This window comes from Dipodomys ordii, unplaced genomic scaffold (genome assembly GCF_000151885.1).
Source record: "Dipodomys ordii isolate 6190 unplaced genomic scaffold, Dord_2.0 Scaffold99, whole genome shotgun sequence".
Taxonomy (NCBI): Eukaryota; Metazoa; Chordata; class Mammalia; order Rodentia; family Heteromyidae; genus Dipodomys; species Dipodomys ordii.
The window spans coordinates 7,923,871-7,937,700 of NW_012267315.1; the positions used below are offsets into that span (position 1 = coordinate 7,923,871).

Sequence of the window (13,830 nt, forward strand, 5' to 3'; positions counted from 1 at the left end):
CAATGAAGGGGGTAACAATGTTCAAGAGGAAGTGTACTCATTACCTCACTCATGTAACTGTAACCCTCTGTATAGTATCTTTACAATAAAAAAAATTGTGGACTTTAGGGACATATGCTACTTGAAAAAAATCTATCACTTGCTGGTGACCATGGTTGAGAACTTACTGAGGATGCTTCACTTGCACTTACATAGATCTCAATAATCTATGGGGCCAATAGTAAAATTATGCATTTAAAAACAAGTTAGAGGGAAGAGGTGACACTGCTCAAAAAAGATGCACTCACTATCTGACTTACATAACTGTAACCCCTCTGTGCACCATCTTTACAATAAAATTTAAGAAAGTTAGGTTCATGCCCATAATCCTATTTAGGAGGTTGAGATTGGGAGGATCAAGGTTCCAGGCCAGCTCGAGACTTCAGTGTATGTGTGTTTTGGTTGTGAAGTTTGATCAGGCTCAGGGTCTGGGGGCTGTCCCTGAGGGTTGTTGCTCAAGGCTAGTACTTTACCACTTCAGCTGTTACACTGATCTCAACTTCCAGAGTAGCTAGGATTATAGGCCAGACCCACAGGCAAGTGAGAAGACTATCTTAAAGATAAAAAAAGGGCAGGGTGGTGTGTGCTTGTCCTCTCAGCTACTGCAGGAAGGCTAAAATAGAAAGATGGAGATCTGTATGTCTGGGCTACAAGCAAGACCCTATCATAAAAGTAAACAGCACAAAAGGACTTAGCAGCAGAACATCTGCTTAAGAAGCACGGGCCTCTGAGTTCAAACCATAGTACTGCCAAAAGAAACAGAAACACAAAGTACAGAGATTGAGTAGTACAGCTCAGTAAAACCCAGCATGTGTGATGCTCTGGGTTTGAAACCCAGCACCATCAAAAATAAAATAACGAAGTTCAAAAAAGTTCCAGGATTACACTTGTAATCCTAGCTACTGAGGAGGCTGAGGTCTGAGGATTACGGAGCTGAAGGATAGCACCTGGCCCAGAGTTCAAGACCCATAACTGACCAAAACACAAAAGAAGAACAAAAACCAAAAAACATATATTTCAATAAGACCAAAGCCTCATTATTCATCTTTTCTTATAATAATGAAAAAGTGATGTATCAGCCTTCCTTTTAAAAGTTAGCAACTATCATGCAAATGGCTCTGGACTCACTTTGTGAAACAGAAGGCTCTTTCCCAGGGGGGTGTTTTTAATTGTTTCCCAAACCCAGGATAACTAAGAACTTTTATTACATATCAAACACAAGAAAAAAATCATTATTTTATTAGTGGTCCTTAGAGATGAAAAATTCCATGAGTGATAAACCTTTTCCATGTACGTATCTATTGACTAGCACCAGAAACAGCAACTGAACCCCCTGTGGTGATTTTCACATTGGTCCTCACTACTTCTGGTAAGCAAACGGTGGGATACTGCCAATGATCTTACTTCCAGAAAGCAATGTTTACTCCAGGCTAATCATATATGCATGTAGTTAGTGTTAAAACTAAATTTAGCTTACTAACTGCAACAATATAGAACCCCAAAATGCAAAACCTATTTTAGAAAATGGTGTTGGCAGTGTTGATCAGCTGATGAGTTTTCCCTTTATACACACTCCTGAGGTGCACAGCTCCTTCTCGGCCTGACAGCCCTGGGAAAATGCTTGGCACAACAAGCCTCATTGCCTCCCAATCTCAATTCAAAGCCTGGGCATCCGGCCAAGAACATAATAGTCTTCAAGGAAGTAACTGCCAATCCTGCTTGCCCTCTTTTCAGGTAAGTAATAGTCAGAGGTAGCATGGCTACCTCTAGTATTACATGCACTGACTTTTGGCTCTTTAAATCTAGGCTTCTGTAGCTTTTCAACCTTTTCAGTGAAATTCAACGAATTAATACTTCTGCTGTGTCAATGTAGCTCTCAAATTCAGTAGCACCTCTATTTTCAGAACACAATGAACTGCAATCTATCTCTTGAAGCAGTGAGAAAGTACTAAATACTTCTAAGTAATGTCCTGCCTCCTAATCTGGTTTCTGAATAGTTTGGCTCATTTCCTTTTCTGCATATTCTTCTAGGCGAAGAAGCCACTTGACCCAGTACTGCGAACATAGCTCTGTATCCATGAAATGTGGATGGGCAGGGGATCCATCTTTGTAGGCCACCACAATTAAGCCACACTGAACCTAGAAAGAAACACAGGGCAATTCCAATATAGAAATATTATATCTAGAGTGTAGGTTCATTTCTTTCATGCTCCAGAGCAAATAAGCTCAGGACTAAACAATCTACAATAATATCTCCAAATTCAATTTTTCAGGTTGGTTGATAAAAGACTATACTGGGACATATGAGAATACAAAGATAACAGATAAAACAATGAAGAATGTTCTGTGCTCATTAAGGAGCTATTAAAAAAGCAGCACAGGAAGAGAGGACAAAAAAAGAACAAGAAACAGAGTCAGCAGTTGGATAAAAATAGAGTAAAAACCATAAAGAGTTATATAGCTGTAAGTAAGGATTAAGTAAAGCAAACAGTCTTCTGACCTGAAAACTGTAGTTGGCATCATGATTTATGGCACCCATGTATGCCACAACTTGTAGTGGGTTGTCATACGTGTTTCGGATATATGGCTTTGGCTTTTCTGATGTCTTCCAATCAATCACACACAGCTTGCCCCTAAAGAAAAACCAAAGGAAGTCTTTGTAGGTAACATTTCAAACTGAAAAACTCTACTAGGGAAATTCTCCTTTTTATGCATTGTTTAGTTCTAGTCACTCAATGACAGCTACTTCTATTTTCCACTTTCCAAATGGGCTTTACTTAGGATTAGTTCAGAAAGCCTTCATGGGGCAAAGGGTGTAGCTTGAGGAACAAGTGCTTTTCTACCTACAGCAACACACACACACACACACACACACACACACACACACACACACACACACACACACACGAAAAACAAAGGAAGGAAGGAAGAAAAAAGAAGGGAGAGAGGGAGGGAGAGGTGTGATGCTGTTTTCCTTCTGATCCACACACACACACACACACACACACAAAACAAAGGAAGGAAGGAAGAAAAAAGAAGGGAGAGAGGGAGGGAGAGGTGTGATGCTGTTTTCCTTCTGATCCCTTCCTCAGGTAGGTAATGAGCCAATGAGGGGTGTTATGATGGAAAATACTTTCCAAAGTATACCTTTAAAAATGTCAAATATGGCCGGGCACTGGTGGCTCACGCCTATAATCCTAGCTACTCAGGAGGCTGAGATCTGAGGATGGCAGTTCAAAGCCAGCCCGGGCAGGAAAGACCGTGAGACTCCTATCTCTAATAAACCACCAGAAAACCGGAAGTGGCGCTGTAGCTCAAGTGGTAGAGCGCTGGCCTTGAGCTGAAGAGCTGAGGGACAGTGCCCACGCCCAAAGTTCAAGCCTCACGACCGACAAAAAAAAAAAAAAGTCAAATATGGGAATGTGGGGAGATAACTTTTCTGCAGTTTAAATTTCTAAATTTTCTGAAAATTAACTAGGATTTCTTGGGCACCCTTTAACAACTGTCATGAATTGAAATTACACCTATCATCATTTTGGTTGATTTTGATTTTTGTTTTATTTTGGTTGTCCTAGTGGCTTGAACTCAGGGTCTAGGTGCTGCTCGTGAGCAATTTTGCCTGCCAGGGCTGGCTTTGCATTACCATTTTAAGATCTCAGCTTCTTGAGTAGCTTGGATTACAGGCATAAGCCATCAGTGCCTGGCTTTGTCTTGGTTGATTTCTCTTTTCTTTCTTTTTTTGTGGGTCGTGGGGCTTGAACTCTGGGCCTGGGCACTATCCTTCAGCTCTTCAGCTCAAGGCCAGTGCTTTACCACTTGAGCCACAGTACCACTTTTGGTTTTCTGAGCAGTTTACTGGAATTTCCTGTTTGGGCTGGCTTTGAACCACAATCCTCAGATCTCAGCTTCCTGAGTATCTAGGATTACAGAGCCACCAATGCTCAGCTTTGGTTGATTTTCCTATCAACTATCAGAAGCTCACTATCAGCAGCAAAGTCTCCATCATGAATGATTATATATTATGGCACTCAAAAAGTTCTTTTGCTGCAGGCACTGGTGGCTCATGACTATAACATATTCATGAAGCTGAGATTTGAGAATTTTGGTTTGGCGCCAGCCTTGGCAGATAAATCCAGACTCCAGTTTCTAAATAACCACAGAGGTGGGTCAACTGGTAGAGCATCAGCTGTTAGTGGGAGTGAGAATGTAAGGCCTTGGTTCAAGCTGCAGTACCTATTAAAAAAAAATAAACTACCACCACCACCACAACCAGAAAACCCTCTTCCTCAAAAATCGAAGGCTCAGCCAGGACTTGGCTCACGCCTGTAATCCTAGCTACTCAGGAGGCTGAGATCTAAGGATTGTGGTTCAAAGCCCGCCGGGGCAGGAAAGTCCTTGAAACTCTTATCTCCAATAAACCACTAGAAAACTGGAAGTGGTGCTGTGGCTCAAGCGGTAGAGCGCTAGCCTTGAGCTGAAGAGCCCTTGAACTGAAGAGCACAGGGACAGCGCCCAGGCCCAGAGTTCAAGCCTCACAACCGACAAAAAAAGAAAAAAAGAGAAGATGCTCTTTCCTACTTCCTGCATTCCAGTAGGGCTTTATACTTGCCAACTGTAGACATCAAAGGGATTGGAGGGCAATATAGAGAAACCTAGAGGACAGTGTGCGGAGTTAAACAACCTAGGCACAGAAATATCAATACTTCTTGATGTCAGTCTCTCTTTCTCTCTCTTTTTGTCATTGTGGGGCTTGAACTCTGGGCCTGGGTGCTGTCTCTCAGCTCTTCAGCTCAAGGGTAGTGCTCTACCACTTGAGCTGGTGGTTTATTGGAGATAAAGAGTCTCACAGACTTTCCTGTCCAGGCTGGCTTTGAACTGCAATCCTCAGAGCTCAGCCTTCTTAGTAGCTAGGATTACAGGTGTGAGCCACTAGTGGCTGGCTATGATGTCTCTTATATTCAGAACATAAAGAAAGTGAAAATAGAAGAGTAGAATAGTGGTTACTAGAGGCTGGAGACAAAGTGAGGGAAGGGAAGAGATACCTTTCAAAAGGCAGGAGGAATTTAAGTTTTAGTAATCTTAAATTACTAAGTTGTATGGTGACTATAGTTAACAACAAGGTGTTATAGATTTAAGTTACTAAGAGAATAAAAATTAACACTACAAAAAATGGTGAGGTGACAGATGTTAATATATATATGTGTGTATATACACACACACACACACACACACACACACACACACACACACACACACCACTAGCTGGGTATTGGTGGCTCATGCCTGTAATCCTAGCTACTCAGGAGGCTGAGATCTGAGGATCGTGGTTCAAAGCCAGTCCAGGCAGGAAAGACCATGAAACTCGTATCGCCTCCCCCTCCCCCCCAAAAAACCCCCCACCAGTAAACCAGAAGTGGTGCTGTGGCTCAAGAGTTAAAGAGCTTAAGAGCTTTTGATGTTAGGGAAATGAACCCTAAGATATGTATTCAAATTTTTTTCTTTCATGCGATTGTTTCTAACACATTTGTAAGATATTTCTTTGTTGTTTTGTATGTCCCTCCCCCACGGTACAACCCCTGCTTTCACTGTATTTGATGTTGGTATAAATTGTGGAGGGGAAGGGAAAAAACAAATCGTTTAAATAGGGATACAGGTGGACCCATTGCAACTATGAGATGTACAAGTTGTTATGTCGAAAAAGAATTTTACAACTTTGGTGGGGGCGGGGGAAGATTGGGTGGGGGCCTGGGGAGGAGGATGGGAAGGGATGGGAAGGGGAAACAAAGGAGGAGGCTACAATACTTGATAAGAAATGTACTCATTATCTTGCCCATGAATTGTAACCCCTCTGTACAGTATTTTCACAATTAAAAAAAAAAAAAAGAAAAAAAAAAGAGCTAAAGAGCTGAGGAGTGCTTAGACCCAGAGTTCAAGCCCCATGATCAAAAACAAAAAACAAAAAAACCCAAAATTCACAAAAAAGTATTATGCTCCATATATGTAACTATAATTACTATTTGTCAATCAGGAACTTAAAAAAGTATCTTGGAGAATAAGGCTACATTAAAATTGAAATAAGGCAATTATAAGTCATGGATAGATGGACTGCATAGTTCCCTTGGCTAAAGGGCAGCCAAATAGGCTATTTTTCCAGATACAAGGTAGCTATGCTTCAAAGCTGTAGGTATTTTCAAGTCTCTATACTAATGAGTATTGTCGATTTGTGTGTGATTGAATATCTCTGTGTGTGCACATGCAAGTTTGAGGATGAACATGAGGCTAGAGATCAAACCCAGAGCCTTGTGTGTACTAAGCACATATCACCACTAAGATATAACCCTAGCCCTGGCAATCTTTTCTTTTTTTTGGGGGGGGGTGGGGGGGACAGTCCTGGGGCTTGAACTCAGGGCCTGGGCACTGTGTCTGGGCTTCTTTTGCTCAAGGCTAGCACTCTACCACTTTGAGCCACAGCACTACTTCCAGCCTTTTCTGTTTATGTGATATCCAGGAATCAAACACAGTGCTTCAAGGATGCTAGGCAAGCACTTTATCACTAAGCCACATTCCCAGCCCCCTCCACCCTTTTTTAGCTTAAATTTTAACTAGAGCTCCAAGGGTTATACAAAGTCTTTTTTCCTTATCCTGTTGTTATTGCTCACATGCTTTCTGTGGAACAGGGGTTATCTATCAGGCTAGAGTTACCCATGAAATCTGGAGTAACTGGGAAAAACAGTAACAGCAGAAATTTAAAATCTGCAGGAAGCTTTAGTAAGTTTAGAGTTCTTATCATATCAAACACTCCAAGAAAGCCAGGAAGAGAGTTGATTTTCAAGGCTAATGGACAATGGTACAATCTTTAAGAAAACAGGAAAAATAACCAACCAACAACCCGAAAAAAAGGGAATGAAAATGAAGAACTTGAGCTGGCTTTTAATGCTGGTATCTTTCTTGAGGAAAGGGGAAGATAGGCCATGCTAAGTATGTTAAAAAGTATACTTTTTCTTTTTTTTTCTTTCTTTTTTTTTTTTTTTGTTTTTTGGTCCAGTTGTGGGGCCTGAACTCTGGGCCTGGACGCTGTCCCTCAGCTCTTCAGCTCAAGGCTAGCGCTCTACCACTTGAGCCACAGTACCACTTACGGCTTTTATCTTTTTGCTTATGTGGTGCTGTGGAATTGAACCCAGGGCTCATGCATGCAAGGCAAGCGCTCTACCACTGAGCCACCTTTCCAGCCCAAAAAGTATACTTTTTCTTCACCAGGAATTATGTGGCTTTCCCCTAGGCCTGTCCTTATCTTCACCAGATTCCCAATTGTTTTACCTAGAGTATATAGGTTTCACTTTTTCCCCCCGGTCTTGGGGCTTGAACTCAGGGCCTGGGCTCTGTCCCTGAGCCTCTCTGAGCTCAAGACTAGTGCTCTACCACTTGAGCCATAGTACCACTTCTGGCTTTTTTTTTTTTTTGGGTCCGGATGTGGGGCCTGAACTCTGTCCCTCAGCTCTTCAGCTCAAGGCTAGCGCTCTACCACTTGAGTCACAGCGCCACTTCCGGCTTTTTTTCTTTTTGCTTATGTGGTGCTGAGGAATCGAACCCAGGGCCTTGAGCATGCAAGGCAAATGCTCTACCACTGAGCCACCTTCCCAGCCCACTTCTGGCTTTTTCTGAGTCATTTTTGGATTTAAGAGTCTCACAGACTTTCCTGCCTGGCTGGCTTTGAACCATGATCCTCAAATCTCAGCCTCCTGAGTCACTAGCATTACAGGCATGAGCCACTAGCGCCCACCTACAAGTTTCACTTTAAAGAGGCAGTAACTATACATAGTTCCTGTACATACGTTGAAACAGGGATTATGAGGAAAAGTGTCTGAACCAGGCACCATCTGTCCCATCTGCCATTAATTCACAGCCATACTATGATGGAAACAAACTTATACTTACTGATACTCAGCCACACAGTCCAGCAGACCAACATACTTTAAGGTCTCATGTTGAACAGCACTTTCAAGAGCGAGTACTCCACTAATATCTTTCAAGATATGCCGGACACTTTCAATATAACCACATTGGAGATTTCCATCTCTCTCTTTTAAGTTCCCTTGGGGTGAAAGTATGTTTTCCAAGTCTTCATGGAACTGTTTCCCTTGTAAAAAGTTGTCTGAAAAGAAAGTCAAGGAAAAATAAGAAAAGAAGAAAAGCCAAACCTAATTCTAAAAACCAAATGCTCTAAAAAAGGAACAAAATTAAACTTAGACAAATATTACCTTTAAGTATCAACTTTTTTTTTCTTTTGCCAGTCATGGAGCTTGAACTCAAGAGCCTGGGCACTCTTTCTGGGCTTCTTTTTGCTGTAGGCTAGCACTCTACCACTTGAACCACAGTACCACTTCTGGCCTTTTCTGTTTAAGTGGTACTAAGGAATGAACCCAGGGTTCCATGTATGCTAGGCAAACTCTCTACCACTCAAGTAGCAACTCTTCAGATACCGAATTTTAGTTTTGGTTGTTTTTTTTTTTTTGTTGGTCCTGGGGCTTGACCTCAGGGCCTGGTCACTGTCCCTGAGCTTTTTTGCTCAAAGCTAGCACTCTACCACTTTAAGCCATAATGCTACTTCCATTTTTTTTTTTTTCCATCACCTCCTCTATCACTAGGAATTGAATCCAGGGCCATTTGCATGCTAGGCAAGCTGTATACCACTAAATTATATCCCTAGCACCTTTTTGGTTTGCATGTTTTGAGACTAGCTCTCACTTTGTAGCTATGCTGTCTTGAACTCTCCATCTTCCTATTTCAGGCTCCAGGGTTTTGAGATAACAGGCATAAGCCACCATGCCTGACAAATTTCAGCTTCTTCTGAAAACTTTGAAAAACTAAGGGGATTAGAATAGTTTTTAAGTGAAATGTACAAAAATGAAGTATTTCTAATACCATTAGGCTAAAGCTAGAACTGAAGCCCTGGGGGTCTATTGGACCACATCTATAGCACTATTTTTTTTTTTTTGGTCGGTTGTGGGGCTTGAACTCTGGGCCTGGGCGCTGTCCCTCAGCTCTTCAACTCACGGCTACTGCTCTACCACTTGAGCCACAGGATCACTTCTGGCCTTTTCTAATGTGGTGCTGAGGATCAAACCTCATGCATGCAAGGCAAGCATTCTACCACTGAGCCACCTTCCCAGCCCAGACTAAGTAGCTGTAATAAAAATCATTAAAAATTAAAATTAAGGGAACTATGCTTGTTTAGTACTTTTTAACAACCAAAACTTAATTATGAACATAAGGGAATCCTACAAACAGGATTAGCGACAGGAATGAAAATCAAGGTACACACAAATTAAAAATAACTGAATTTGTACAGTTGTCCTTTTTTTTTTTAGTGCTGGAATATACTGAAACAATTGCTATATCCTGGATTATTTTTTTCTTTATATACTTATAAATTAAGAGAACACAAATAGATTTAATAAACACAAGAAATAATATATATTCACTTGACTGTTGAAGGAGAGAAAGCAGGACCGTTAGGCTAACCAGTGGCCCTCATGCACTAAAACATTATTTAATTTTAAAACTACCCAGCCAGGGGCTGGGAAGGGGCTCAGTGGTAGAGAGCTTGCTTTGCATGCAGGAGGTCCAGGGTTCGATTCCCCAGTACCACATAAGCAAAAAGGAAAAAAGCTGGAAGTGATGCTGTGGCTCAAGTGGTAGAGCGCTAGCCTTGAGCTTTAGAGCTCCCAGGCCCAGAATTTAGGCCCCACGACCGGACCCCCCCCCCCAAAAAAAAATAAAAAAACTACCCAGCAAGATAAAAACCATTATTCATATTTTAATGAATGAGGCCCTTCTAACTTACTTGGTAATACTGATTTGCCCAAAAGCAAAAGGCTGGGTGGGTCAGCACCCTGGAAATGTCTTTTCTTTCCAATTGACCACACTGTAGAACAAGGGAGTCAAACTCAGAGCCCACCTTTTGCCACATATAGGAATAGAATAAGATATATACATATTGGGAAAATGGGAGGTGGACAATTTTATTCAATGAGGCAATATCATGTTAAACCACCTTGTATTTGTCATAAAGACTTTGAAAGGTCAGTTCTACCACCAACAAAAAAATGGAACTGATTCTGAGAAAATACTTTGAGAGTTAAAAGGAACTCAGCTGGGCACCAGTAGCTTACGCCTATAATCCTAGCTACTCAGGAGGCTGAGGTCTGAGGATCATGGTTCAAAGCCAGCCTGGGCAGGAATGTCCATGAGACTCTCATCTCCAATAAACCACCAGAAAACCGGAAGTGGCGCTATGGCTCAAGTTCAAGCACTGAGACCAACAACAATAAAAAAAGGAACTCAATTTAGGAGGTTAATTATTCTACTCCACATATACTTGGCTCAGTTGAGATTATTTGCATAAGAAAGGCACATAAGGACTTTAAGACTGGTAGGATTAAAACCTAGAGAAGAAATCTAGTGCTCACCCACGTCTGAAATAGAGTACAAACATGTTAAAAACAGGAAGGGCTGGGTATGCAACTCAGAGGTTGAGTGCTTGCTTAGCATGCATGAAGCACTTGTTCCCATCCCCAAGACCACAAAAAAGGAAAGAAAAAAAAGGAAGAAAAAGGAAAACAAAAAGCCTTCTATCTACTACTATACAAATAGATAATTCCTTGCTGCAGACCTACCTAAATCCTGGTTAGACTCTTCACATATACGTGACCATAAACATAGAAATCTAAATTTCAGGATCTTTTACAATCTAGGGCTCAAAACATTAAACATGTTTCAATTTACTAAAAGCAAATGATTTAAGAGCTGCTGCTGGCTTTGAACTGTGATCCTCAAATCTCAGCTTCCTGAGTAGCTAGGATTACAGGAATTAGTCACTGGTACCTTAATTTCTTATTATTAGTGACAACCATCTAACTGCTCTCTAAACAGGCAACATAAAAATCTTAATGGCTGGGAAGGTGGCTCAATGGTAGAGTGCTTGCCTTGAGTGCATGAGGCCCTGGGTTTGATTCCTCAGCACCACATAATCAGAAAAAGCCAAAAGTTGGTGTTGTGGCTCAAGTGGTAGAGCGCTAGCCTTGACCTGAAGAGCTGAGGGATAGCACCCAGACCAAGTTCAAGCTACATGACCACCAACAAAAAAACAAACCTTTAAATGACTTTTTTGCCAGTCCTGGGGCTTGAACCTAGGGCCTGGACACTGTCCCTAGCTTCTTTTGCTCAAGGCTAGCACTCTACCACTTGAGCCACAGGTCCATGTCCAGCTCATTTTGTTTATGTGGTACTGAGGAATGGAACCCAGGGCTTTATGCATGCTAGGCAAACACTCTACCACTAAGCCACATTACCAGCTGTGCTTTTAATTTTTTTTCTGTCTTTTTTTTTATTGTGAAAATACTGTACAGATGGGTTACAATTACATGGGCAAGTGTGCTTTTAATTTTTTAATGAATGCTCTGTTTTGGTACTATTTACAATAAGTCTATTTTTTTTTGTTTTGTTATTTTTGAGACAGAGTTTCACTAAGTAAGGCAAATTCCAGATCCTCCTGTCTGAGTACAGAAATTATAGGCAAGCACCACCATTGTTCTTCAAATCTCATGCATGAAATTACCTGATCTCTGTACTTTAGTATCACCTATAAGGATAATCATATTTGTTTCAGAATATTTTCATGAGGATTAAGCAAGTTGATAAACATGAAGTGCTATTTAATGCTAATTAGTTGACAGTAGTTTTTCACTAGTTTACCTTTTAAAGCTTTACTCCTAGTAATGCTCTATGATTTAGAAAATAGGCATACATAACCAGAATTAAGAGAATTACTTGAAGTATATTCTGCAAATCCATCTTCTCCCAGTTCCAGAATCATCCGCTTTTTCCACCTCTCCAAAAAGAAAATCTGTTCTGATGTCATGGTTTGCTGAAGTACACGGGTCACACTTGGTATTGCCTTCCTTTGTAAAGGAATTTTCAAAGGAATTGAAGAATCACACTTATTTGGCTTTTCACTTCTCTCTGTATTGAAGAGAGGAAACCAGTTTTGTGGAACTTTTGCCTCCTCTTTTGGTTTTGGAGGCTTATGTTTAGTCACAGGTCCAAAGAGTAAAGCATCTTCCTCCAACAGTGATTCTGGGGTCTGGGCCAGGCCTCCAAATGACAAGACAGACTTGACTAATCGAGAATATTTTGCTTGGTCCACATCTTCATAAGGATTTTTTTTCTTCCGGACATATGAATAAGAGGAAGTAGAGAAATCCACAAAAGTGCCTTGTCTTACAGTAAAACTCTTTGAACTTCTGAGCTGCTTACAAATGGTCTGAAATGCCTTCATCATCATTTTTTTTCACTTTTCTCAAAAGTTTGCAAGATAGAGATCCTTTTTAGATTTTGTATTCCTATTCAAAGAGAAAGGGGGTGTTAGGTACCAGGTATTTTATATAAACAGTAAATTGAAAGCTGCATGAGTATGGAATTGTAGATCAAAATTGTATTCAAAAGTATGAAAGAATGTAGCACCTGCCTAGCAAGGCCTTGAGTTGACTCCAGTATGGCAAAAAAAAAAAAAAAAAGAATTTAGAAGGATATTCATTAGTAGATAGCTTGGGGCAAGACTCTTCCAATCTAGTGTTTTTATTTTTGCCAGTCCAGGGGCTTGAACTAAGGGCCTGGGCACTTTACCTGAGCTTCTTTTTGTATTTTTTTGCCTGTCCTGGGGCATAAGCTCACAGCATGGGCACTGTCCCTAAGCTTCTTTTGCTCAAGGCTATCACTCTACACTTGAGCCACAGGGCCACTCCAGGCCGTCTATGTAATACTGAAGAATCGAACCCAGGGCTTTGTGCATGTTAGGCAAGCACTGTACCTCTAACACTAGAGCCACAGCACCACTTCCGGTTTTCTGGTGGTTTATTGGAGATAAGATTCTCAGACCTTCGTGCCCGGGCTGGCTTTGAACTGTGATCCTCAGATCTCAGCCTCCTGAGTTGCTAGGATTACAGGCGTGAACCACCAGCACCCGGCCTCTCCCAATCTTTAAATTGAAGAAATATGATGCTCGAACACAGTAAAACTGAAGGAGCTCGTTTTGCAGGTAGGCGTGCTCCCCTAGCCCCACCCCCCTAATCCAACACTCCTACACTGAGACAGTAGCAGGATCCTGAGTTCAAAACCAGCCCGGTCAGTGCGGTTTGTCAAGAACAGTAGGGACATATCTCGCTTGGCCTCGCCCTTCTCCACGGTGTGCACCGTTGGGACCGCGTTTTACAGACACGGAACTGGAGCCTGTGGAGGGTCCGTTACTTGTGGCAGGTCGGAGAGGATAAGCGGTCAGCGAGATCCACTATGGTGATCCCCGAGGAGCGCACACCTCACTGCCACGACGAGGACCTACGACACGGACAGGACGGGGAAGGCACCTCGTGAGGGAGCTTGGATAAGAAAGAAACAGACACCTAGGCTACCGCAGCAGTTTGTACCTGAGATGCCACACCGTTTGGCCAAAAACCGCGGTCGCCAACAGCTTCTGGGGACCGGAACTTTGTCGTTCCCGCGCTTTACCCACGAGCCAGGCCACGCCCCCAGACAACGCAGTCCCAGCATGCACGGCGACACTCGCGCCCCACCCTCTGAGCCCCTGGCTCACCAGCTCCGAGAAGCTTTCGGTGCGGAGTCTCTGCCTTCAGGCGGAAGCGCGGGCGTCTCCAAATCTCGTGTGCTTGTTCTCACGAGATCTTGCTACGTCACTGCTCGTCGCCATCTTGGGCTTGGGCTGAGCAAATAAATTTC

The 13,830-nt window shown here is 42.1% G+C and overlaps 1 protein-coding gene across 3 annotated transcripts; it reads right to left on the bottom strand.

The window, feature by feature from the left end:
- Window positions 1-1,249: 1,249 nt before the first annotated feature.
- On the bottom strand, window positions 1,250-13,790 carry Mgme1 (mitochondrial genome maintenance exonuclease 1). 3 transcript variants are annotated; one of them, XM_013027083.1, is made up of 5 exons: window positions 13,688-13,790; window positions 11,869-12,440; window positions 7,975-8,191; window positions 2,540-2,672; window positions 1,250-2,178 (listed from the first exon to the last, which is right to left on the bottom strand). In XM_013027083.1, the coding sequence occupies exons 2-5, from the start codon at window positions 12,380-12,382 to the stop codon at window positions 2,017-2,019; spliced, it is 1,026 nt and encodes a 341-aa protein (XP_012882537.1). In that variant the 5' UTR covers window positions 12,383-12,440; window positions 13,688-13,790; the 3' UTR covers window positions 1,250-2,016. The 3 variants fall into 3 exon arrangements, with proteins under 3 accessions (XP_012882537.1, XP_012882536.1, XP_012882538.1); XM_013027082.1 differs by lacking the exon at window positions 13,688-13,790 and adding an exon at window positions 13,521-13,604; XM_013027084.1 differs by lacking the exon at window positions 13,688-13,790 and adding an exon at window positions 12,908-12,944.
- Between the last annotated feature and the right edge of the window lie 40 nt (window positions 13,791-13,830).

What these genes read in the sequence shown, in the direction of transcription:
- Mgme1 (XM_013027083.1), bottom strand. Translation starts at nt 12,382, where the DNA reads ATGATGATGAAGGCATTTCAGACCATTTGTAAGCAGCTCAGAAGTTCA. An exon ending in ATTTGCAGAATATACTTCAA is followed by an intron (nt 8,192 to 11,868) that starts GTAATTCTCTTA and finishes CTTTCTTTTCAG; the next exon opens with ACAACTTTTTACAAGGGAAA. An exon ending in ATGCCAACTACAGTTTTCAG is followed by an intron (nt 2,179 to 2,539) that starts GTCAGAAGACTG and finishes GTTTCTTTCTAG; the next exon opens with GTTCAGTGTGGCTTAATTGT.